Source organism: Salmo salar, unplaced genomic scaffold (genome assembly GCF_965601325.2).
Source record: "Salmo salar unplaced genomic scaffold, fSalSal1 ptg000412l, whole genome shotgun sequence".
In the NCBI taxonomy this organism is placed as follows: Eukaryota; Metazoa; Chordata; class Actinopteri; order Salmoniformes; family Salmonidae; genus Salmo; species Salmo salar.
In genome coordinates, this window is record NW_027675379.1 from 181,616 (window position 1) to 206,359 (window position 24,744).

Genomic DNA, 24,744 nt, shown 5'->3' on the forward strand with positions numbered 1-24,744 from the left:
GGTATAGCAGGTCTACTGACCAATCAAACACTGGTGAAGCAGGTCTACTGACCAATCAAACACTGGTATAGCAGGTCTACTGACCAATCAAACACTGGTATAGCAGGTCTACTGACCAATCAAACACTGGTATAGTAAGTCTACTGACCAATCAAACACTGGTATAGCAGGTCTACTGATCAATCAAACACTGGTATAGTAGGTATATAGACCAATCAAACACTGGTATAGTAGGTCTACTGACCAATACTGGTATAGTAGGTCTACTGACCAATCAAACACTGGTATAGCAGGTCTACTGGCCAATCAAACACTGGTATTGTAGGTCAACTGACCAATCAAACAAACACTGGTATAGCAGGTCTACTGACCAATCAAACACTGGTATAGCAGGTCTACTGACCAATCAAACACTGGTATAGCAGGTCTACTGACCAATCAAACACTGGTATAGCAGGTCTACTGACCAATCAAACACTGGTGAAGCAGGTCTACTGACCAATCAAACACTGGTATAGCAGGTCTACTGACCAATCAAACACTGGTATAGCAGGTCTACTGACCAATCAAACACTGGTATAGTAAGTCTACTGACCAATCAAACACTGGTATAGCAGGTCTACTGATCAATCAAACACTGGTATAGTAGGTCTACTGACCAATACTGGTATAGTAGGTATATCGACCAATCAAACACTGGTATAGTAGGTTTACTGACCAATCAAAGAACGATGGTTGAAATGCTTTCCCTGGAACTTAACAGTGAAGCAGTGATGACCTTTCATCAGGAAGAGGCAGGCAGCAGAGATAACGGATCTGTCCTCAGAGATAACGGATCGGTCCTCAGAGTTAACGGATCTGTCCTCAGAGTTAACGGATCTGTCCTCAGAGATAACGGATCGGTCCTCAGAGATAACGGATCGGTCCTCAGAGATAACGGATCTGTCCTCAGAGTTAACGGATCGGTCCTCAGAGTTAACGGATCGGTCCTCAGAGTTAACGGATCGGTCCTCAGAGTTAACGGATCGGTCCACAGAGATAACGGATCGGTCCTCAGAGATAACGGATCGGTCCTCAGAGTTAACGGATCGGTCCTCAGAGTTAACGGATCGGTCCTCAGAGATAACGGATCGGTCCTCAGAGATAACGGATCGGTCCTCAGAGTTAACGGATCGGTCCTCAGAGTTAACGGATCGGTCCACAGAGTTAACGGATCGGTCCACAGAGTTAACGGATCGGTCCTCAGAGTTAACGGATCTGTCCTCAGAGATAACGGATCTGTCCTCAGAGATAACGGATCTGTCCTCAGAGATAACGGATCTGTCCTCAGAGTTAACGGATCGGTCCTCAGAGTTAACGGATCGGTCCTCAGAGTTAACGGATCTGTCCTCAGAGTTAACGGATCGGTCCTCAGAGTTAACGGATCGGTCCTCAGAGATAACGGATCGGTCCTCAGAGTTAACGGATCGGTCCTCAGAGTTAACAGATCGGTCCTCAGAGTTAACGGATCGGTCCTCAGAGATAACGGATCTGTCCTCAGAGATAACGGATCTGTCCTCAGAGTTAACGGATCGGTCCTCAGTATAAACTGAGGAGGCAGGTTAACAAAGTAATCAGATTCAGTAATCCAATCGGTTACATTACTAATGACTGTTATTGTCTTAACCCTGCCGACCCATATAGTGAATCTTCTGAAACATGCTAACATGCTAAAACGCTAACTACTGTACAGTGAAACTATAGAAACATGCTAACAGGATAACCGACCCTGACCATGTAGTGAACCTATAGAAACATGCTAAAACGCTAACGACTGTACAGTGAAACTATAGAAACATGCTAACAGGATAACCAACCCTGACCATGTAGTGAACCTATAGAAACATGCTAAAACGCTAACCACTATGTAGTAAATCTACTGAAGCATGCTAACATGCTAAAATGCTAACTAGAGGTAGCCCTGTAACTATCCTACGCTGTTCTATTCTGTTTTAGACCGTCTCTGTTCCTCACACTGGGTATTTACTTATGTTTGTTGTTTCTACTAAAGACCCTGTCCTTAGCCACCGCTTAGGCCTAATTCATTGCACGTGTTATGAGGTCTGTGTGTAGCTTGAGTAGAGGAGTCAGGTGCAGGACAGCAGATATGAGTAAATAAACATAATTTACTCAAAATAGGCAAATACAATACAATAAAGCGAGCCCACATAACGGACCGTATAACATACAAACAATCACTGACAAAAATAAAAACCATGGGGGAACAGAGGGTTAAATAATGAACAAGTAATTGGGGAAGTGAAACCAGGTGTGTAAAACAAAGACAAAACAAATGGAAAATGAAAAGTGGATCGGCGATGACTAGAAGGCCGGTGACGTCGACCGCCGAACGGCGCCCGAACAAGGAGATTGGACCGACTTCGGCGGAAGTCGTGACAGCGCGGCAAGGATGAGAACCTATTAACCCACGGTGGTACCAGTCATTAACCCACGGTGGTACCAGTCATTAACCCACGGTGGTACCAGTCATTAACCCACGGTGGTACCAGTCATTAACCCACGGTGGTACCAGTCATTAACCCACGGTGGCCCCAGTCATTAACCCACGGTGGTACCAGTCATTAACCCACGGTGGTACCAGTCATTAACCCACGGTGGTACCAGTCATTAACCCACGGTGGTACCAGTCATTAACCCACGGTGGCCCCAGTCATTAACCCACGGTGGCCCCAGTCATTAACCCACGTTGGTACCAGTCATTAACCCACGGTGGCACCAGTCATTAACCCACGGTGGTACCAGTCATTAACCCACGATGGTACCAGTCATTAACCCACGGTGGTACCAGTCCTTAACCCACGGTGGTACCAGTCATTAACCCACGATGGTACCAGTCATTAACCCACGGTGGTACCAGTCATTATCCCACGGTGGTACCAGTCATTAACCCACGGTGGTACCAGTCATTAACCCACGGTGGTACCACCAGTCATTAACCCACGGTGGTACCAGTCATTAACCCACGGTGGTACCAGTCATTTACCCACGGTGGTACCATCAGTCATTAACCCACGGTGGTACCAGTCATTAACCCACGGTGGTACCAGTCATTAACCCACGGTGGTACCAGTCATTTACCCACGGTGGTACCATCAGTCATTAACCCACGGTGGTACCAGTCATTAACCCACAGTGGTACCAGTCATTAACCCACGATGGTACCAGTCATTAACCCACGGTGGTACCAGTCATTAACCCACGGTGGTACCAGTCATTAACCCACGGTGGTACCACCAGTCATTAACCCACGGTGGTACCAGTCATTAACCCACGGTGGTACCAGTCATTAACCCACGGTGGTACCAGTCATTTACCCACGGTGGTACCATCAGTCATTAACCCACGGTGGTACCAGTCATTAACCCACGGTGGTACCAGTCATTAACCCACGGTGGTACCAGTCATTAACCCACGGTGGTACCAGTCATTTACCCACGGTGGTACCATCAGTCATTAACCCACGGTGGTACCAGTCATTAACCCACGGTGGTACCAGTCATTAACCCACGGTGGTACCAGTCATTAACCCACGGTGGTACCAGTCATTAACCCACGGTGGTACCACCAGTCATTAACCCACGGTGGTACCAGTCATTAACCCACGGTGGTACCAGTCATTTACCCACGGTGGTACCATCAGTCATTAACCCACGGTGGTACCAGTCATTAACCCACGGTGGTACCAGTCATTAACCCACGGTGGTACCAGTCATTTACCCACGGTGGTACCATCAGTCATTAACCCACGGTGGTACCAGTCATTAACCCACGGTGGTACCAGTCATTAACCCACGGTGGTACCAGTCATTAACCCACGGTGGTACCAGTCATTAACCCACGGTGGTACCACCAGTCATTAACCCACGGTGGTACCAGTCATTAACCCACGGTGGTACCAGTCATTTACCCACGGTGGTACCATCAGTCATTAACCCACGGTGGTACCAGTCATTAACCCACGGTGGTACCAGTCATTAACCCACGGTGGTACCACCAGTCATTAACCCACAGTGGTACCAGTCATTAACCCACGGTGGTACCAGTCATTTACCCACGGTGGTACCATCAGTCATTAACCCACGGTGGTACCAGTCATTAACCCACGGTGGTACCAGTCATTAACCCACGGTGGTACCAGTCATTAACCCACGGTGGTACCACCAGTCATTAACCCACGGTGGTACCAGTCATTAACCCACGGTGGTACCAGTCATTAACCCACGGTGGTGCCATCAGTCATTAACCCACGGTGGTACCATCAGTCATTAACCCACGGTGGTACCAGTCATTAACCCACGGTGGTACCAGTCATTAACCCACAGTGGTACCAGTCATTAACCCACGGTGGTACCACCAGTCATTAACCCACGGTGGTACCAGTCATTAACCCACGGTGGTACCACCAGTCATTAACCCACGGTGGTACCAGTCATTAACCCACGGTGGTACCAGTCATTAACCCACGGTGGTACCAGTCATTAACCCACGGTGGTACCAGTCATTAACCCACGGTGGTACCAGTCATTAACCCAGGGTGGTACCATCAGTCATTAACCCACGGTGGTACCAGTCATTAACCCACGGTGGTACCAGTCATTAACCCACGGTGGTACCAGTCATTAACCCAGGGTGGTACCATCAGTCATTAACCCACGGTGGTACCAGTCATTAACCCACGGTGGTACCAGTCATTAACCCACGGTGGTACCAGTCATTAACCCACGGTGGTACCACCAGTCATTAACCCACGGTGGTACCAGTCATTAACCCACGGTGGTACCACCAGTCATTAACCCACGGTGGTACCAGTCATTAACCCACGGTGATACCACCAGTCATTAACCCACGGTGGTACCAGTCATTAACCCACGGTGGTACCAGTCATTAACCCACGGTGATACCACCAGTCATTAACCCACGGTGGTACCAGTCATTAACCCACGATGGTACCAGTCATTAACCCACGGTGGTACCGGTCATTAACCCACGGTGGTACCAGTCATTTACCCACGGTGGTACCGGTCATTAACCCACGGTGGTACCAGTCATTAACCCAGGGTGGTACCATCAGTCATTCATATGGTGTGTTAGTGTGACCTTCCTGAACAATAACAGTAATTATGATTCATCACAATGAAAACAGATAAGATGTCATAAATATAATGATACCATTATTGGATGTCACGTAGCCAACACACACACACACACACACACACACACACACACACACTCACACACACACACACACTCACACACACACACACACACACACACACACACACACACACACACACACACATACACACACACACACACACACACACACACACACACACACACACACACACACACACACACACACACACACACACACACACACACACCACACGCACACACACACACACGCACACACACACACACACATACACACACACACACGCACACACACACGCACACGCACATACACACACACAAGGATGTCAGTGAGCCATCAAACACCCAGAGTAAACATAGCGTGACAGTAAGGCAACAGGGAAATGTCTTAATCCACGTCAGATGAAGGATGGCATGGCACGGTTTCTACTGACATAAAATAACAAGTGTGTGTGTGTGTGTGTGTGTGTGTGTGTGTGTGTGTGTGTGTGTGTGTGTGTGTGTGTGTGTGTGTGTGTGTGTGTGTGTGTGTGTGTGTGTGTGTGTGGTGTGTGTGTGTGTAGGAAGGCAGAGCTTAAAATAAACTGTGACAGAACACTGATGTTACAATAAACAACCACAAAGGCTGTACACACACACACACACACACACACACACACACACACACACACACACACACACAGACACAGACACAGACACAGACACACACACACACACACACACACACACACACACACACACACACACACACACAGACACAGACACAGACACAGACACAGACACACACACACACACACACACACACACACACACACAGCACACACACACACACACACACACACACACACACACACACACACACACACACACACACACACACACACACACACACACACAAACACACACACACGTATAGAATGACCTGTGTACTCTGAGAGTATAATTGCTGAACACATTACAATCAGTCTCGGAGTCTGTAATAAAGCTGCATTAGAATCCTGGGCCTGGATTCAATAGTGTCTGAGTAGGAATGTTGATCTATAATCAAGTCTCCATGTCGTCTACATCACCGCGATCTGAAAAGACTCTGAGAGGCCCAGAGTTTGGTCACCATATGAAAAGGAATGGGTTTTAAGGGGTACACTAGTTCATATCTCCATCTGTCTTCAGACATGGTCTGTCCCAAATGGCATCCCTGGAAAGTGTACCAGGGCCCTGGTCTAAAGTAGTGCACTACATAGGGAATAGGGTGCCAGCCCTGGTCTAAAGTAGTGCACTATATAGGGAATAGGGTGCCAGCCCTGGTCTAAAGTAGTGTACTATATAGGAAATAGGGCTCTGGTCTATAGTAGTACCACTATATAGGGAATAGGGTTCTGGTCTATAGTAGTGCACTATATAGGGAATAGGGCTCTGGTCTATAGTAGTACCACTATATAGGGAATAGGGCTCTGGTCTATAGTAGTGCCACTATATAGGGAATAGGGCTCTGGTCTATAGTAGTACCACTATATAGGGAATAGGGCTCTGGTCTATAGTAGTCCACTATATAGGGAATAGGGCTCTGGTCTATAGTAGTACCACTATATAGGGAATAGGGCTCTGGTCTATAGTAGTACCACTATATAGGGAATAGGGCTCTGGTCTATAGTAGTACCACTATATAGGGAATAGGGCTCTGGTCTATAGTAGTCCACTATATAGGGAATAGGGCTCTGGTCTATAGTAGTACCACTATATAGGGAATAGGGCTCTGGTCTATAGTAGTACCACTATATAGGGAATAGGGCTCTGGTCTATAGTAGTACCACTATATAGGGAATAGGGCTCTGGTCTATAGTAGTCCACTATATAGGGAATAGGGCTCTGGTCTATAGTAGTACCACTATATAGGGAATAGGGCTCTGGTCTATAGTAGTCCACTATATAGGGAACAGGGCTCTGGTCTATAGTAGTACCACTATATAGGGAATAGGGTTCCATTTGGGAGACATATACAGAATCACTGCAGCAGCAAAGAGCTTTACAAACACAAGTTAAATAACATTCAGATTCTGGAGACCTACAATAGTATGATAGTACTGAATATCTTCCATCTACACACACACACATGAACACACGTTCACACACACACACACACACACACACACACACACACACACACATCTCTGATCTGATCTGGACATGCAAGCCTCACCAATCAGATTACACGCCTGTCAAAACGTTTCACAACAAAATGAGAACTGTATTCTTAGAATACATTATACTGAGGACTGGAAACACGATCTGTGTGTTGTTTGATTGACTTCCTTGTTACTGAGACAATTCAGACATGTTCTCTCTCTCCTCTTTCTGTCTCTCTCCTCCCTCTCTCTCCTCTCTTCTCTCCCTCTCTCTCTCCTCCCTCTCTCTCTCCTCCCTATCTCTCTCTCCTCCCTCTCTCTCCTCTCTTCTCCCTCTCTCTCTCTCCTCCCTCTCTCTCTCCTCCCTCTCTCTCTCTCCTCCCTCTCACTCTCTCTCTCCTTCCTCTCACTCTCTCTCCTCACTCTCTCTCTCCTTCCTCTCACTCTCTCTCCTCCCTCTCTCTCTCCTCTCTCTTCTCCCCCTTTCTCTCTCTCTCTCTCTCTCTCTCATCCCTCTCTCCTCCCGCTCTCTCCTCCCTCTCTCTCTCTCCTCCCCCTTTCTCTCTCTCTCTCCTCCCCTCTCTCTCTCTCTCCTCCCCTCTCTCTTTTTCTTCTAACACATCACACACAAACACCAATATTTGACTTGATGTCCTTCATTCAAACAATTTATCACCAAAAACATTTATCTAAAAACCTTACATGAATCAACACTTCATGTTTGTTTGAAAATCTGATTCTTTAATAGTTTAATGTTCATTTATTCAGACACATACTTCTAGAAGTCCTATGATACAGAATTCACAATGATCAAACATCAGATTCACACAGTATTGATAAGGTGCCGATAATTTCCATAAGGTATTGATAAGCCGCCGATCATATCCGATATAGTATTGATAAGAGAAAGGGGGATACCTAGTCAGTTGTCCAACTGAAAGCCTTCAACTGAAATGTGTCTTCCTCATTTAACCCAACCCCTCTGAATCAGAGAGATGGGGCGGGGGGGGGGGGGGGGCTGCCTTCATCCACATCCACGTCTTCGGCGCCCGGGGAACAGTGGGTTAACCGCCTTGCTCAGGGGGCAGGACGACAGAAGGTGCCGATATTTTCCGATGTTTGTAGAGAAACAGTCATCTCCACCATCGTTACAAGCAATCTCTACCAATCCATTATACCATCTTTATATTAAATATGTAACACTTTATATTTATAGTGTTGTAGTAGACTGCAGTAAAGACAGCAGTTGTACTGGTCATACCACTGGTAACCACAGAAATATGTAGTTTAGTATTTTAGAGATAACTAGAATAACATATGATCTACTTATAGGAACCCTGCAGCAGAGATAACAGTATATAAACATGGTTTCCATTCTCTATTACAAGCCTGGGTGTCAGTCTAGTTGTGTCATAACACCACTAGCCTGGGTGCCAGTCTGGTTGTGTCATCATACCACTAGCCTGGGTGCCAGTCTGGTTGTGTCATCATACCACTAGCCTGGGTGCCAGTCTGGTTGTACCATCATACCACTAGCCTGGGTGCCAGTCTGGTTGTGTCATAATACCACTAGCCTGGGTGTCAGTCTGGTTGTGTCATCATACCACTAGCCTGGATGCCAGTCTGGTTGTACCATCATACCACTAGCCTGGGTGCCAGTCTGGTTGTGTCATCATACCACTAGCCTGGGTGTCAGTCTGGTTGTGTCATCATACCACTAGCCTGGGTGCCAGTCTGGTTGTGTCATCATACCACTAGCCTGGGTGCCAGTCTGGTTGTACCATCATACCACTAGCCTGGGTGCCAGTCTGGTTGTGTCATCATACCACTAGCCTGGGTGCCAGTCTGGTTGTGTCATCATACCACTAGCCTGGGTGCCAGTCTGGTTGTGTCATCATACCACTAGCCTGGGTGCCAGTCTGGTTGTGTCATCATACCACTAGCCTGGGTGCCAGTCTGGTTGTACCATCATACCACTAGCCTGGGTGCCAGTCTGGTTGTGTCATCATACCACTAGCCTGGGTGCCAGTCTGGTTGTGCCATCATACCAGCTCCTTGTCAATCAATGTCATGCCACGTTTGGCTTTACAAGGACAGCAACGGAAATGACAAGAGCAGAAACAGATCTGGGACCAGACTAGAGTGTGTCAGTCTACAGGTAGAGATAGAGGTGTCTTCTCCAGGTGAGTCAGTCTACAGGTAGAGATAGAGGTGTCTTCTCCAGGTGAGTCAGTCTACAGGTAGAGATAGAGGTGTCTTCTCCAGGTGAGTCAGTCTACAGGTAGAGATAGAGGTGTCTTCTCCAGGTGAGTCAGTCTACAGGTAGAGATAGAGGTGTCTTCTCCAGGTGAGTCAGTCTACAGGTAGAGATAGAGGTGTCTTCTCCAGGTGAGTCAGTCTACAGGTAGAGATAGAGGTGTCTTCTCCAGGTGAGTCGGTCTACAGGTAGAGATAGAGGTGTCTTCTCCAGGTGAGTCGGTCTACAGGTAGAGATAGAGGTGTCTTCTCCAGGTGAGTCAGTCTACAGGTAGAGATAGAGGTGTCTTCTCCAGGTGAGTCGGTCTACAGGTAGAGATAGAGGTGTCTTCTCCAGGTGAGTCAGTCTACAGGTAGAGATAGAGGTGTCTTCTCCAGGTGAGTCACTCTACAGGTAGAGATAGAGGTGTCTTCTCCAGGTGAGTCAGTCTACAGGTAGAGATAGAGATGTCTTCTCCAGGTGAGTCAGTCTACAGGTAGATAGAGGTGTCTTCTCCAGGTGAGTCAGTCTACAGGTAGAGATAGAGGTGTCTTCTCCAGGTGAGTCAGTCTACAGGTAGAGATAGAGGTGTCTTCTCCAGGTGAGTCAGTCTACAGGTAGAGATAGAGATGTCTTCTCCAGGTGAGTCAGTCTACAGGTAGAGATAGAGGTGTCTTCTCCAGGTGAGTCAGTCTACAGGTAGAGATAGAGGTGTCTTCTCCAGGTGAGTCAGTCTACAGGTAGAGATAGAGGTGTCTTCTCCAGGTGAGTCAGTCTACAGGTAGAGATAGAGGTGTCTTCTCCAGGTGAGTCAGTCTACAGGTAGAGATAGAGGTGTCTTCTCCAGGTGAGTCAGTCTACAGGTAGAGATAGAGGTGTCTTCTCCAGGTGAGTCAGTCTACAGGTAGAGATAGAGGTGTCTTCTCCAGGTGAGTCAGTCTACAGGTAGAGATAGAGGTGTCTTCTCCAGGTGAGTCAGTCTACAGGTAGAGATAGAGGTGTCTTCTCCAGGTGAGTCAGTCTACAGGTAGAGATAGAGGTGTCTTCTCCAGGTGAGTCAGTCTACAGGTAGAGATAGAGGTGTCTTCTCCAGGTGAGTCAGTCTACAGGTAGAGATAGAGGTGTCTTCTCCAGGTGAGTCGGTCTACAGGTAGAGATAGAGGTGTCTTCTCCAGGTGAGTCGGTCTACAGGTAGAGATAGAGGTGTCTTCTCCAGGTGAGTCAGTCTACAGGTAGAGATAGAGGTGTCTTCTCCAGGTGAGTCGGTCTACAGGTAGAGATAGAGGTGTCTTCTCCAGGTGAGTCAGTCTACAGGTAGAGATAGAGGTGTCTTCTCCAGGTGAGTCAGTCTACAGGTAGAGATAGAGGTGTCTTCTCCAGGTGAGTCAGTCTACAGGTAGAGATAGAGATGTCTTCTCCAGGTGAGTCAGTCTACAGGTAGATAGAGGTGTCTTCTCCAGGTGAGTCAGTCTACAGGTAGAGATAGAGGTGTCTTCTCCAGGTGAGTCAGTCTACAGGTAGAGATAGAGGTGTCTTCTCCAGGTGAGTCAGTCTACAGGTAGAGATAGAGATGTCTTCTCCAGGTGAGTCAGTCTACAGGTAGAGATAGAGGTGTCTTCTCCAGGTGAGTCAGTCTACAGGTAGAGATAGAGGTGTCTTCTCCAGGTGAGTCAGTCTACAGGTAGAGATAGAGGTGTCTTCTCCAGGTGAGTCAGTCTACAGGTAGAGATAGAGGTGTCTTCTCCAGGTGAGTCAGTCTACAGGTAGAGATAGAGGTGTCTTCTCCAGGTGAGTCAGTCTACAGGTAGAGATAGAGGTGTCTTCTCCAGGTGAGTCAGTCTACAGGTAGAGATAGAGGTGTCTTCTCCAGGTGAGTCAGTCTACAGGTAGAGATAGAGGTGTCTTCTCCAGGTGAGTCGGTCTACAGGTAGAGATAGAGGTGTCTTCTCCAGGTGAGTCGGTCTACAGGTAGAGATAGAGGTGTCTTCTCCAGGTGAGTCGGTCTACAGGTAGAGATAGAGGTGTCTTCTCCAGGTGAGTCGGTCTACAGGTAGAGATAGAGGTGTCTTCTCCAGGTGAGTCGGTCTACAGGTAGAGATAGAGGTGTCTTCTCCAGGTGAGTCGGTCTACAGGTAGAGATAGAGGTGTCTTCTCCAGGTGAGTCGGTCTACAGGTAGAGATAGAGGTGTCTTCTCCAGGTGAGTCGGTCTACAGGTAGAGATAGAGGTGTCTTCTCCAGGTGAGTCGGTCTACAGGTAGAGATAGAGGTGTCTTCTCCAGGTGAGTCAGTCTACAGGTAGAGATAGAGGTGTCTTCTCCAGGTGAGTCAGTCTACAGGTAGAGATAGAGGTGTCTTCTCCAGGTGAGTCAGTCTACAGGTAGAGATAGAGGTGTCTTCTCCAGGTGAGTCAGTCTACAGGTAGAGATAGAGGTGTCTTCTCCAGGTGAGTCAGTCTACAGGTAGAGATAGAGGTGTCTTCTCCAGGTGAGTCAGTCTACAGGTAGAGATAGAGGTGTCTTCTCCAGGTGAGTCAGTCTACAGGTAGAGATAGAGGTGTCTTCTCCAGGTGAGTCAGTCTACAGGTAGAGATAGAGGTGTCTTCTCCAGGTGAGTCAGTCTACAGGTAGAGATAGAGGTGTCTTCTCCAGGTGAGTCAGTCTACAGGTAGAGATAGAGGTGTCTTCTCCAGGTGAGTCAGTCTACAGGTAGAGATAGAGGTGTCTTCTCCAGGTGAGTCAGTCTACAGGTAGAGATAGAGGTGTCTTCTCCAGGTGAGTCAGTCTACAGGTAGAGATAGAGGTGTCTTCTCCAGGTGAGTCAGTCTACAGGTAGAGATAGAGGTGTCTTCTCCAGGTGAGTCAGTCTACAGGTAGAGATAGAGGTGTCTTCTCCAGGTGAGTCAGTCTACAGGTAGAAATAGAGGTGTCTTCTCCAGGTGAGTCAGTCTACAGGTAGAGATAGAGGTGTCTTCTCCAGGTGAGTCAGTCTACAGGTAGAGATAGAGGTGTCTTCTCCAGGTGAGTCAGTCTACAGGTAGAGATAGAGGTGTCTTCTCCAGGTGAGTCAGTCTACAGGTAGAGATAGAGGTGTCTTCTCCAGGTGAGTCAGTCTACAGGTAGAGATAGAGGTGTCTTCTCCAGGTGAGTCAGTCTACAGGTAGAGATAGAGGTGTCTTCTCCAGGTGAGTCAGTCTACAGGTAGAGATAGAGGTGTCTTCTCCAGGTGAGTGAGTCTACAGGTAGAGATAGAGGTCTCTTCTCCAGGTGAGTCAGTCTACAGGTAGAGATAGAGGTGTCTTCTCCAGGTGAGTCAGTCTACAGGTAGAGATAGAGGTGTCTTCTCCAGGTGAGTCAGTCTACAGGTAGAGATAGAGGTCTCTTCTCCAGTTGAGTCCTCCTCCTCTCTCTATCAGGGGGAAGATGAAGCTGATGGGGCAGTGGTTGAGTCTTTATTTTCTTTCCTTCCTTCCTTCCATCCTTCCTTCACTCCCTCCTTCTCTCACTCCCTCTTTCCCTCCTTCCCTCACTCTTTCCTTTCATCCTTCCTTCACTCCCTCCTTCTCTCACTCCCTCGTTCCCTCACTCACTCCCTCCTTCTCTCCTTCCCTCACTCCTTCCTTCCCTCCTTCCCTCACTCCTTCTCTCCATCCATCCCTCCCTCCCTCCTTCACTCCTTCCTTCTCTCTCTCCCTCCTTCCCTCCCTCCTTCTCTCCTTCCTTCCTTCCTTCCTTCCTTCCTTCCTTCCTTCCTTCCTTCCTTCCTTCCTTCCTTCCCTCCCTCCCTCCCTCCCTCCTTCCTTCCCTCACTCCCTCACTCCCTCTGACACAAGTACAATCTTGCTTTAGCTGCTGCTGCTTTCGACTTCGACGACGACGATGATGATGATGATGAGGAAGATGGCAGGGCTGTACGGAGTACTTGGCAGGCCAATCCCTCTCCACAGTCACAGCGTTGGAACAGCTCCAGGCCGTGCTGTCCTTTCCTGCCGTGCCGTGTACACACCTCCCCATGCCTCAGCACTGGCTTACAGATCCTGTCCCAGAAGTGACGGGCACAACACAGACCTTCAGAACATTCTGTAGACCTGAGACACGGGTCACCCAGCTGACCTGGGGGGGGGTAGAAGAGAGAGACACCCTGTTAGTTTAGCATTTGTCACGGCTGTCGAAAGGATCGGACCACAGTGCAGCGTGGTTGTTGTTCCACATTTTATTAAAATCCGTGAAACTTTGCAAAACATAAATAACTGAATTAAACAAAAACAACAAACTGTGACGCAGAGAGAAACAAACACTACTTCAAAATATATATATAACCCACAAAACCCAGGAAGAAAAACCCCTACTTAAATATGATCTCCAATTAGAGACAACGAGGACCAGCTGCCTCCAATTGGAGATCAACCCGAAAAAACAACAACAACATCAACATAGAAATAGAAAAACTAGAACTTAAACATAGAAATACAAAACATAGAAAAACACAAAACACCCCCCCTGTCACGCCCTGACCTACTCTACTATAGAAAATAACCTCTTACTATGGTCAGGACGTAACATTCATGACAGACTTCAATTTGAATTAAGTAAATGGCCAGAGGCCAACGCTCGCACGAGATTTGTCCGACATGCTGAGAGAGCTGTTTTAACATCTATAACAGGGCTAGTGGTGTGTGACAGCATTTTACCTTTGATGGGGGGTAGCTTGGTCTGACCTCTCCCTCTCTTCCTCCAACCAACCTTCTTCTTTGGGGCCAGTCTGGTGTGTTCCTCTAACGCAGTAATATGATGTGTCATCACATTGTCTGGGAGAGAGGTACAGATATCTGAGAGAGAGATGGAGAGAGAGGGAGAGATAGGGAGAGGGGGGAGAGAGAGAGAGGGAGGGAGAGCGAGAGGGAGGGAGAGAGAGAGGGGGGGAGAGAGAGAGGGGGAGAGAGAGAGAGAGAGAGAGAGAGAGAGTGAGAGTGAGAGGGAGAGGGAGAGGGAGAGCGAGAGAGGGAGAGAGAGAGAGGGAGGGAGAGCGAGAGGGAGGGAGAGAGAGGGGGGGGGAGAGAGAGAGAGAGAGAGAGAGTGAGAGGGAGAGGGAGAGAGAGAGGGAGAGAGAGAGAGAGAAAGGGAAGGAGAGGAAGGGAGAGAGAGAGAGAGAGAGAGAGAGGGAGGGAGAGGGAGAAAGAGAGGGGGAGAGAGAGAGAGAAAGGGAAGGAGAGGGAGAGAGAGAGGAAGGGAGAGAGAGAGAGAAAGAGAGAGAGAGAGAGGGAGAGAGAGAGGGGGAGAGAGAGAGAGAGAGAGAGGGAGAGAGAGAGGGGGAGAGAGAGAGAACATTAATACAATGCCTCAACAACAAACAAAAAAATCCCAACACAACGTTTGTGATGTCATGGAACTTACCGTTTCTACAATGGTTGCCGGGGCAGCACATGGCGTCTCTATGACAACGCCTCTTCCTCTGTCGGCAGGTGTGACATCGTTGTGGGGAGGGGCTTCTGGAGGGAGCCTGGCAAAAGCTCCCCTCGCCACATTCCAGGTCGCTGCCACAGGGGTACACCTGAAAGAGGGGGTGGATAGGGGGGGGGTTAGGACATGGTACAGGCATCAATACAACCACTATTTGGAGAGAGATTTCACTTTGAGGTGAGCATTGAGCAATTTTGTTCGGGTTACAAAGACCATGATTTAAAAAAAAAAAAAAAAAAACATGTTTAGCTGAGACCCTCAAGTAGGCAACAAAAAAATATGAATCTGTAAGGGAAACGTTGCTGTAGGCAACCATCTGCAGTTCCAAGGCGCATTAATATAAAGAATAGCTGAAAATGACATGCTGCTTCATAAGAGAGTAAACAACAATTTATCAGACTATCCAGACCGGGTCTGTTTAAAGCTCTCCTGTATGCCTAATAACATCCAGGCTTTTATTTATCCTTTATTTAACTAGTCAAGTCAGTTAAGATCAAACTCTTATTAACTGCCTTGTTCATGGGGCAGAAGAAAATGAAGTTGCTCACCCTCTCACAAGGCTTACATTTAAGATTCTTCCATCTATAAGCTTGTCATTGTTTATTTACCTTACCTATTTACCTTTACCTCGGGGATTCAATCCAGTAACCTTTGCAACAAATGACTCTGTCCCCGTAAGGACCAGTGTTTTAGTTCCTTACCTGATCCGGGACCTTGCTGCTCTTCCTCACCGTACCGGGTAACGGGGAACCCGTGCTCTTGTAGGCTGACGTCTCGTGCGACTCCGTTGAGATGGAGTTTAGTTTGGCACGCGCCTGTCCAGTGGAGCATAGCATGGCGAGCAGCTGCGCGAGCAACCACGGGAGTTGGGCCCACACCCGGTGAAGCATGACAGATAACAGATTATGACCTGTATCTAGATAAATACAATGTTACTCTATTAAAAAATGTAACAAGTATACTCCCTTGATTGAAGAAAAACTATATTCCTAAATTGATGGTAAGTGGTATTTGCCTGCAGTGGTTCGCGCCTGCGATGCTGTATTTATTTGCTGCTTGATTGTTACTGTCTCGAGATGCCAGCTTTTATAGACTCCCGTAGCGTGCGCAACCGGGAAGCTCGTGTAGGAGGGAGTGACCGGTCCGTGACTCTGTCTCTCTGACACTCGCTCTCCCTTCCACACACATCGATACCCATCGTCTCATCGATACAATATCCGAAAGACAGAGAGAGAGAGAGAGAGAGAGAGAGAGACAGTGAGAGAGAGACACACGGAGAGAGAGAGAGAGAGAGAGAGAGAGAGGAGAGAGAGACAGTGAGAGAGTCAGAGAGAGAGAGAACAGGACTGACTGACTAAACTTAATTTCAGACACTACATATTGTGAGATCTTTGGGTTGACTAAAGGTAACTATGACGCTATGCTTGCATCCCAAGATGGCACCCTAGTCCCCATAGCTATATCTTGCACTAGGTTTGATAAGGGCTGTTGTCCAATGTAATGCACTAGACCTACATTAGGGAATATGATGCAGTTTAGGACTCTATCAGTAAGTGAGGGGATGACGGAGTATTCATCACCTCCCGTTCCTCTCTGGTATGGAAACCGGAACAGGATCCAGCACCTCTCCGTTTTGGAACTCTTCGTTTTGGTTCTGGAACCCATTTACCAGAATCCGGTACATCTTGTGACATGAAAAAAATACTTTTCACTGTTTGCGATGTAAAAATTCCAATAAATAGCAATCAGAGTTGGGCTAATTCAAGTTATGCCCCCTAAAAAAACAAAAAAATAAATAAAAAAAATACGAAAACGTGCATGATAATTGCTTCGTGTTGGACGGATGGGTTCATGTTTTGCGCAACATTGTAGCATATACAGACCAAGACGTGGTGACTATTGTTGTTCTTAATGAGAGAAGCGCGCCTGCAGCTCTCACAGAACTACAATTATATTAACTTTCAATGATCCCTCTCTCTTTTTCTACTCTGGTAGACATGAGCCTGTAAAATGATAATGTCATTAGTATTTCCTTATAGAATCATAGCCGGCCGAAGGGGCCTTTCTGGAGGTGCCGCCGCAGCAGCTGCTGCGCACCTGATAAATTCAAATACATTTGACAAAGTTAGAGAATTACTGCTGCCTGTTACAGAAAGAAATGAAATAATTCCCAATACTACATCAGGAGGAGGCCTATAGTTTAGGCACAGATGATCAATATTTAAAAAATATATATATTTTTGTTATTGCCTAGCTATGGATTGAGTGTAGCCCAATCACTGGTCATTCCGATAGACGAGAACTCGCGGCTGTCAAAAAAAGCAAGCAGCCAAAACAGGCTTTCTCAATATTTCAAATACAATCGCGGGAAAATACAGTTTAGAAAGCAAATGGATCCCGTTGAAAAGAGAAGCCTTGATCTGTCTGTAGGCTACTAAGTTATCAACTTCCAAATAGGCCTATTGAGCGAACAGTATTGTTTTACCAAGTAGAAACAAGAGAGAGAGATGAGCTTTTGGCACGGAGCTTTTGATACAAATCATTAAAATCTAGACGGAAAATATTTACACAAGAAGCAACCTAATATCACAAAGTCAAACTCTCAGTCATTTAGTAAGTTCACCACTGAGTCGGTGAAACCGGAAAGTTGTTTTCAGGGCTATAATTTCCTCCTCATAATGCACAGGGACGTGTGTCTACACTCACCTACAGTGAGTCTAGGCTATTGATGACTTGAAGAAGACAAGGTCGTTTTTATTGAGCTCAGACTCTCAGTTTGTCAATGTCAAAGTAGTCTGTCATTTCGATCATTTGTGAGGTATTACAAAAATACTCAGCTAAAGTCTCCAGTCATCTGAAAATGATGTAGAACTGCATAAAGACCACATTTTCCCCCAAACCCTAGAATTCAAAACATTTTCCCCATGTTGTGCAACTTCTGCCTTGGCCTCCTACTCAACTAATCTATGTCAGTATGCAAAAACGATGATAATGCATGCAAAGTTTTATTATAAACTAGATTATTTTTATGTGTTCCGGTACCGCAGAGCAACCATCAAGTAAGTTCTTTGAAAAGGGTGTGTGTGTGTGTGTGTGTGTGTGTGTGTGTGTGTGTGTGTGTGTGTGTGTGTGTGTGTGTGTGTGTGTGTGTGTGTGTGTGTGTGTGTGTTAGAACATGTTTGACCACAGCAGAGGAAGTAGCAGGCAGACCATTCATATTCAACACTACAGAAACTAACTAACCACGGACCACATAACCACAGGAGGGAGGCAGGTAGCCTAGTGGTTAGAGCCTTAGTGGTTAGAGCCTAGTGGTTAGAGCTGGTAGCCTAGTGGTTGGCAGGAGCCTAGTGGTTAGAGCAGGTAGCCTAGTGGTTAGAGCAGGTAGCCTAGTGGTTAGAGCCTAGTGGTTGAGCGGAGCCAGGGTGGAGCCTAGTGGTTAGAGCAGGTAGCCTAGTGGTTAGAGCAGGTAGCCTAGTGGTTAGAGCCTAGTGGTTAGAGCAGGTAACCTAGTGGTTAGAGCAGGTAGTCTAGTGGTTAGAGCAAGTAGCCTAGTGGTTAGAGCAGGTAGCCTAGTGGTTAGAGCAGGTAGCCTAGTGGTTAGAGCAGGTAGCCTAGTGGTTAGAGCAGGTAGCCTAGTGGTTAGAGCAGGTAGCCTAGTGGTTAGAGCAGCTAGCCTAGTGGTTAGAGCAGCTAGCCTAGTGGTTAGAGCAGGTAGCCTAGTGGTTAGAGCAGCTAGCCTAGTGGTTAGAGCAGGTAGCCTAGTGGTTAGAGCAGGTAGCCTAGTGGTTAGAGCTGGTAGCCTAGTGGTTAGAGCTGGTAGCCTAGTGGTTAGAGCTGGTAGCCTAGTGGTTAGAGCCTATTGGTTAGAGCAGGTAGCCTAGTGGTTAGAGCAGGTAGCCTAGTGGTTAGAGCAGGTAGCTTAGTGGTTAGAGCCTGTTGGTTAGAGCAGGTAGCCTAGTGGTTAGAGCAGGTAGCCTAGTGGTAAGAGCAGGTAACCTAGTGGTTAGAGCAGCTAGCCTAGTGGTTAGAGCTGGTAGCCTAGTGGTTAGAGCTGGTAGCCTAGTGGTTAGAGCAGGTAGCCTAGTGGTTAGAGCTGGTAGCCTAGTGGTTAGAGCAGCTAGCCTAGTGGTTAGAGCAGGTAGCCTAGTGGTTAGAGCAGCTAGCCTAGTGGTTAGAGCAGGTAACCTAGTGGTTAGAGCAGGTAACCTAGTGGTTAGAGCAGGTAGCCTAGTGGTTAGAGTGTTGGGCCAGTAACTGAAAGGTTGCTCGTTCAAATCCTTGAGGCAACTAGGTGACAAACCTGCTGATGTGCTCTAAAGCAAGGCACTTAACCCTAATTGTGCCTGTAACCTGCTCTGGATTAGCGTGTCTGCTAAATCAGTGTTTCCCACCAGTGCACATTTCTATTTGTAATCCTTGACAAGCACACCTGATTCAACTTGTCAACTATTACTAGCCTGTTCAACCTCTCTTTCCGTATCGTCTGAGATCCCCAAAGATTGGAAAGCTGCCGCGGTCATCCCCCTCTTCAAAGGGGGAGACGCTAGACCCAAACTCTTATAGACGTATATCCATCCTGCCCTGCCTTTCTAAAAGTTAACAAACCAGATCACCGACCATTTCGAATCCCACCGCACCGTCTCCGCTATGCACTCTGGTTTCCGAGCTGGTCATGGGTGCACCTCAGCCACACTCAAGGTCCTAAACGATATCATAACCGCCATCGATAAAAGACAGTACTGTGCAGCCGTCTTCATCGACCTAGCCAATGCTTTCGACTCTGTCAATCATCGCATTCTTATAAGCAGACTCAACAGCCTTGGTTTCTCAAATGATTGCCTCGCCTGGTTCACCAACTACTTCTCAGATAGAGTTCAGAGTGTCAAATCGGAGGGCCTGTTGTCTGGACCTCTGGCAGTCTCTATGGGGGTACCACAGGGTTCAATTCTTGGGGCGACTCTTTTCTCTGTATATATCAGGGCCAGATGTATACATAATGGTGTCGTCCGCGTAGAGGTGGTTCTTTGATCCACCCCTACGCAGACGACACCATTCTGTATACATCTGGCCCTTCTTTGGACACTGTGCTAACAAACCTCCAAACGAGCTTCAATGCCATACAACACTCCTCTCCTTCCGTGGCCTCCAACTGCTTTTAAATGCTCGTAAAACTAAGGGCATGCTCTTCAACCGATTGCTGCCCGCACCCGCCCGCCCGACTAGCATCACTACTCTGAACGGTTCTGATTTAGAAGATGTGGACAACTACAAATACCAAGGTGTCTGGTTAGACTGTAAACTCTCCTTCCAGACTCACATTAAGCGTCTCCAATCCAAAATTAAATCTAGAATCGGTTTCCTATTTCGTAACAAAGCATCCTTCACTCATGCTGCCAAACATACCCTCGTAAAACTGACTATCCTACCGATCCTTGACCTCGGCGATGTCATTCACAAAATAGCCTCCAACACTCTACTCAGCAAACTGGATGCAGTCTATCACAGTGCCATCTGTTTTGTCACCAAAGCCCCATATACTACCCACCACTGCGACCTGTATGCTCTTGTTGGCTGGCCCTCGCTTCATATTCGTCACCAAACCCACTGGCTCCAGGTCATCTAGAAGTCTTTGCTAGGTAAAGCCCAGCCTTATCTCAGCTCACTGGTCACCTTAGCAACACCCACCCGTAGCACGCGCTCCAGCAGGTATATCTCACTGGTCACCCCCAAAGCCAATTCCTCCTTTGGTCGCCTTTCCTTCCAGTTCTCTGCTGCCAATGACTGGAACGAATTACAAAAATCTCTGTAGCTGGAGTCTTATATTTCCCTCACTAACTTTAAGCATCAGCTGTCAGAGCAGCTTACCGATCACTGTACCTGTACATAGCCCATCTGTAAATAGCACACCCAACTACCTCATCCCCATATTATTACTTATCCTCGTTGTAACGGGTGTCGTACAGAGTAGACCAAGGCACAGCGGGTTGAGTGCTGATATTTAACTTTTATTTGAGACACGTAACAAAAACAAGAAAACGAACGAACGACAAACAGTCTTGCAGGCTACACACAGCAGTGCAACAACAACTTCTCACAAAGGGACAGGTGAAACAGGGCTACCTAAGTATGACTCTCAATCAGCAACAACGATATACAGCTGTTCCTGATTGAGAGCCATACCAGGCCAACACAAAGAAATACACAACATAGAAATACAAAATGAACATTTGACATTTAGCAGACACTCTTATCCAGGGCAACTTACAGTAGTGAATGCATACATTTGATACATTTTTTTTTTTTTTTTTTTTTTTGTACTGGCCCCCTGTGGGAATCGAACCCACAACCCTGGTGTTGCACACACCATGCTCTACCAACTGAGCCACAGGGAAGACACACCCCTGCCAGGTCCTGACCAAACTACAATGACAAATAACCCCTTATACTGGTCAGGACGTGACACTCTTGCTCTTTTGCACCCCAGTATCTCTACTTGCACATCATCATCTGCACATCTATCACTCCAGTGTTAATGCTAAATTGTAATTATTTCACCTCTATGGCCTATTTATTGCCTTACCTCCCTACTCTTCTACATTTGCACACACTGTACATAGATTTTTCTATTGTGTTATTGACTGTACATTTTGTTTATGTTTAGCTCTGTTGTTTTTGTCGCACTGCTTTGCTTTATCTTGGCCAGGCCGCAGTTGTAAATATGAACTTGTTCTCAACTGGCCTACCTGGTTAAATAAAGGTGAAATAAAAATAAAATTAATAAAACTCATCATCAAGCCCTCAATGAGTTGAGGTGTGTTTGTCCAAGGCTACAATACAAATGTGTTCTGTTGGAGGACTGGAGTTGGGCTGTTGGGGGTACTGGAGGACTGGAGTTGGGCTGTTGGGGTTACTGGAGGACTGGAGTTGGGCTGTTGGGAAGACTGGAGTTGGGCTGTTGGGGGGACTGGAGTTGGGCTGTTGGGGGGACTGGAGTTGGGCTGTTGGAGGACTGGAGTTGGCTGTTGGGAGGACTGGATTTGGGCTGTTGGGGGTACTGGAGGACTGGAGTTGGGCTGTTGGGAGGACTGGAGTTGGGCTGTTGGGGGTACTAGAGGACTGGAGTTGGGCTGTTGGGGGGACTGGAGGACTGGAGTTGGGGGGACTGGAGTTGGGCTGTTGGGGTACTGAGGACTGGAGTTGGGCTGTTGGGAGGACTGGAGGGCTGGAGTTTGGCTGTTGGGGGCTGGAGGATGGAGTTGCTGTTGGGGTACTGAGGACTGGAGTTGGGCTGTTGGGGGTACTGGAGGACTGGAGTTGGGCTGTTGGGGGTACATGAGGACTCGAGTTGGGCTGTTGGGGGGACTGGAGGACTGGAGTTTGGCTGTTGGGGGTGCTGGAGGATTGGAGTTTTGCTGTTGGGGGTACTGGAGGACTGGAGTTGGGCTGTTGGGGAGACTGGAGGACTGGAGTTGGGCTGTTGGGGGGACTGGAGTTGGGCTGTTGGGGGACTGGAGTTGGGCTGTTGGGAGTACTGTAGTAGTAGCTAGTACTGTTAGCTGTTAGCTACTGAAGCTAGTATTGTTAGCTGTTAGCTAGCTAGTACTGTTAGCTGTTAGCTAGCTAGTACTGTTAGCTGTTAGCTAGCTAGTATTGTTAGCTGTTAGCTACTGTAGCTAGTACTGTAAGCTAGCCAGATAGCCACGAAGAAATGTTAGCTAGCTACCCTAGAATTTACCTAACATTAGTAACATTAGTTTTAGGTCATTTTTGCCTGTTAAAATGTCTGGTTAGCTACATTATTATGAATCACATATAGTTATGATTCACATAACTATCATAGCTGATAGTTATGAAGTAAAACGTTTTCTTTGTGTATATCTTGTTTGGTCTCTATTTTTGCCATTGTCCTGGCTGGAAGGCAGTTCAGTGTATGGGTTAGTCCATAGTAAGTCAATAGGGCTAACTGGCTAGCTAGCTAGCCACAAACAATTGGTAGCTAGCTACTCACGAAAAATGTACATCTACCTTGCATAACATTAGTTTTTAGCTCATTTTTGCCTGTTTAACTAGCTGGCTAGCAAGATTATTACAATTGACATAAATCGAGCTGATAATTATGAAGTAAAATGTTTTCTGTGTGTATATCTTGTTTGGTCTCTATTGTTAGAATTGTCCTGGCTGGAAGACAGTTAAGTGAAGTGAGGAGGTGCAGCGTGAGGTAATAGAGTTGGGGGAGGAACAGCGTGAGGTAATACAGTAGGGGGAGGAGCAGCGTGAGGTAATACAGTAGGGGGAGGAGCTGCGTGAGGTAATACAGTAGGGGGAGGAGCAGCGTGAGGTAATACAGTAGGGGGAGGAGCAGCGTGAGGTAATACAGTAGGGGGAGGAACAGCGTGAGGTAATACAGTAGGGGGAGGAGCAGCGTGAGGTAATACAGTAGGGGGAGGAGCAGCGTGAGGTAATACAGTAGGGGGAGGAGCAGCGTGAGGTAATACAGTAGGGGGATGAGCAGCGTGAGGTAATACAGTAGGGGGAGGAGCAGCGTGAGGTAATACAGTAGGGGGAGGAGCAGCGTGAGGTAATACAGTAGGGGGAGGAGCAGCGTGAGGTAATACAGTAGGGGGAGGAGCAGCGTGAGGTAATACAGTAGGGGGAGGAGCAGCGTGAGGTAATACAGTAGGGGGAGGAGCAGCGTGAGGTAATACAGTAGGGGGAGGAGCAGCGTGAGGTAATACAGTAGGGGGAGGAGCAGCGTGAGGTAATACAGTAGGGGAGGAGCAGCGTGAGGTAATACAGTAGGGGGGGAGCAGCGTGAGGTAATACAGTAGGGGGAGGAGCTGCGTGAGGTAATACAGTAGGGGGAGGAGCTGCGTGAGGTAATACAGTAGGGGGAGGAGCAGCGTGAGGTAATACAGTAGGGGGAGGAGCAGCGTGAGGTAATACAGTAGGGGGAGGAGCAGCGTGAGGTAATACACTAGGGGGAGTAGCAGCGTGAGGTAATACAGTAGGGGGAGGAGCAGCGTGAGGTAATACAGTAGGGGGAGGAGCAGCGTGAGGTAATACAGTAGGGGGAGGAGCAGCGTGAGGTAATACAGTAGGGGGAGCAGCGTGAGGTAATACAGTAGGGGGAGGAGCAGCGTGAGGTAGTAGAGTAGGGGGGGGAGAGTGCTTCTAAAATGTAATGATTTATGCGTTCTCCACACTCTCATCCTCACAAGATCGTATTGAAGAGCAGGTCTGTGTGGGTGGTGATGGTGTAGTAGAGGTAGTGATGGGGTCAGGTCTGTGTGGGTGGTGATGGTGTAGTAGAGGTAGTGATGGGGTCAGGTCTGTGTGGGTGGTGATGGTGTAGTAGAGGTAGTGATGGGGTCAGGTCTGTGTGGGTGGTGATGGTGTAGTAGAGGTAGTGATGGGGTCAGGTCTGTGTGGGTGGTGACGGTGTAGTAGAGGTAGTGATGGGGTCAGGTCTGTGTGGGTGGTGATGGTGTAGTAGAGGTAGTGATGGGGTCAGGTCTGTGTGGGTGGTGATGGTGTAGTAGAGGTAGTGATGGGGTCAGGTCTGTGTGGGTGGTGATGGTGTAGTAGAGGTAGTGATGGGGTCAGGTCTGTGTGGGTGGTGATGGTGTAGTAGAGGTAGTGATGGGGTCAGGTCTGTTATTATGAAGGTAGTGACATATTCCAATATAGAAAAAGTCATTCTGTTGATCTTAG

General features: G+C 47.6%; 1 protein-coding gene across 1 annotated transcript; it reads right to left on the reverse strand.

Annotated features, from left to right (window-relative positions):
* Positions 1-13,384: 13,384 nt before the first annotated feature.
* On the reverse strand, positions 13,385-16,008 carry LOC106594517 (dickkopf-related protein 2). The gene is made up of 4 exons (XM_014185886.3): positions 15,732-16,008; positions 14,965-15,121; positions 14,262-14,399; positions 13,385-13,683 (listed from the first exon to the last, which is right to left on the reverse strand). Exons 1-4 carry the CDS (start codon positions 15,918-15,920, stop codon positions 13,385-13,387), a joined length of 783 nt encoding a protein of 260 aa, XP_014041361.2. The 5' UTR covers positions 15,921-16,008.
* Positions 16,009-24,744: the final 8,736 nt, after the last annotated feature.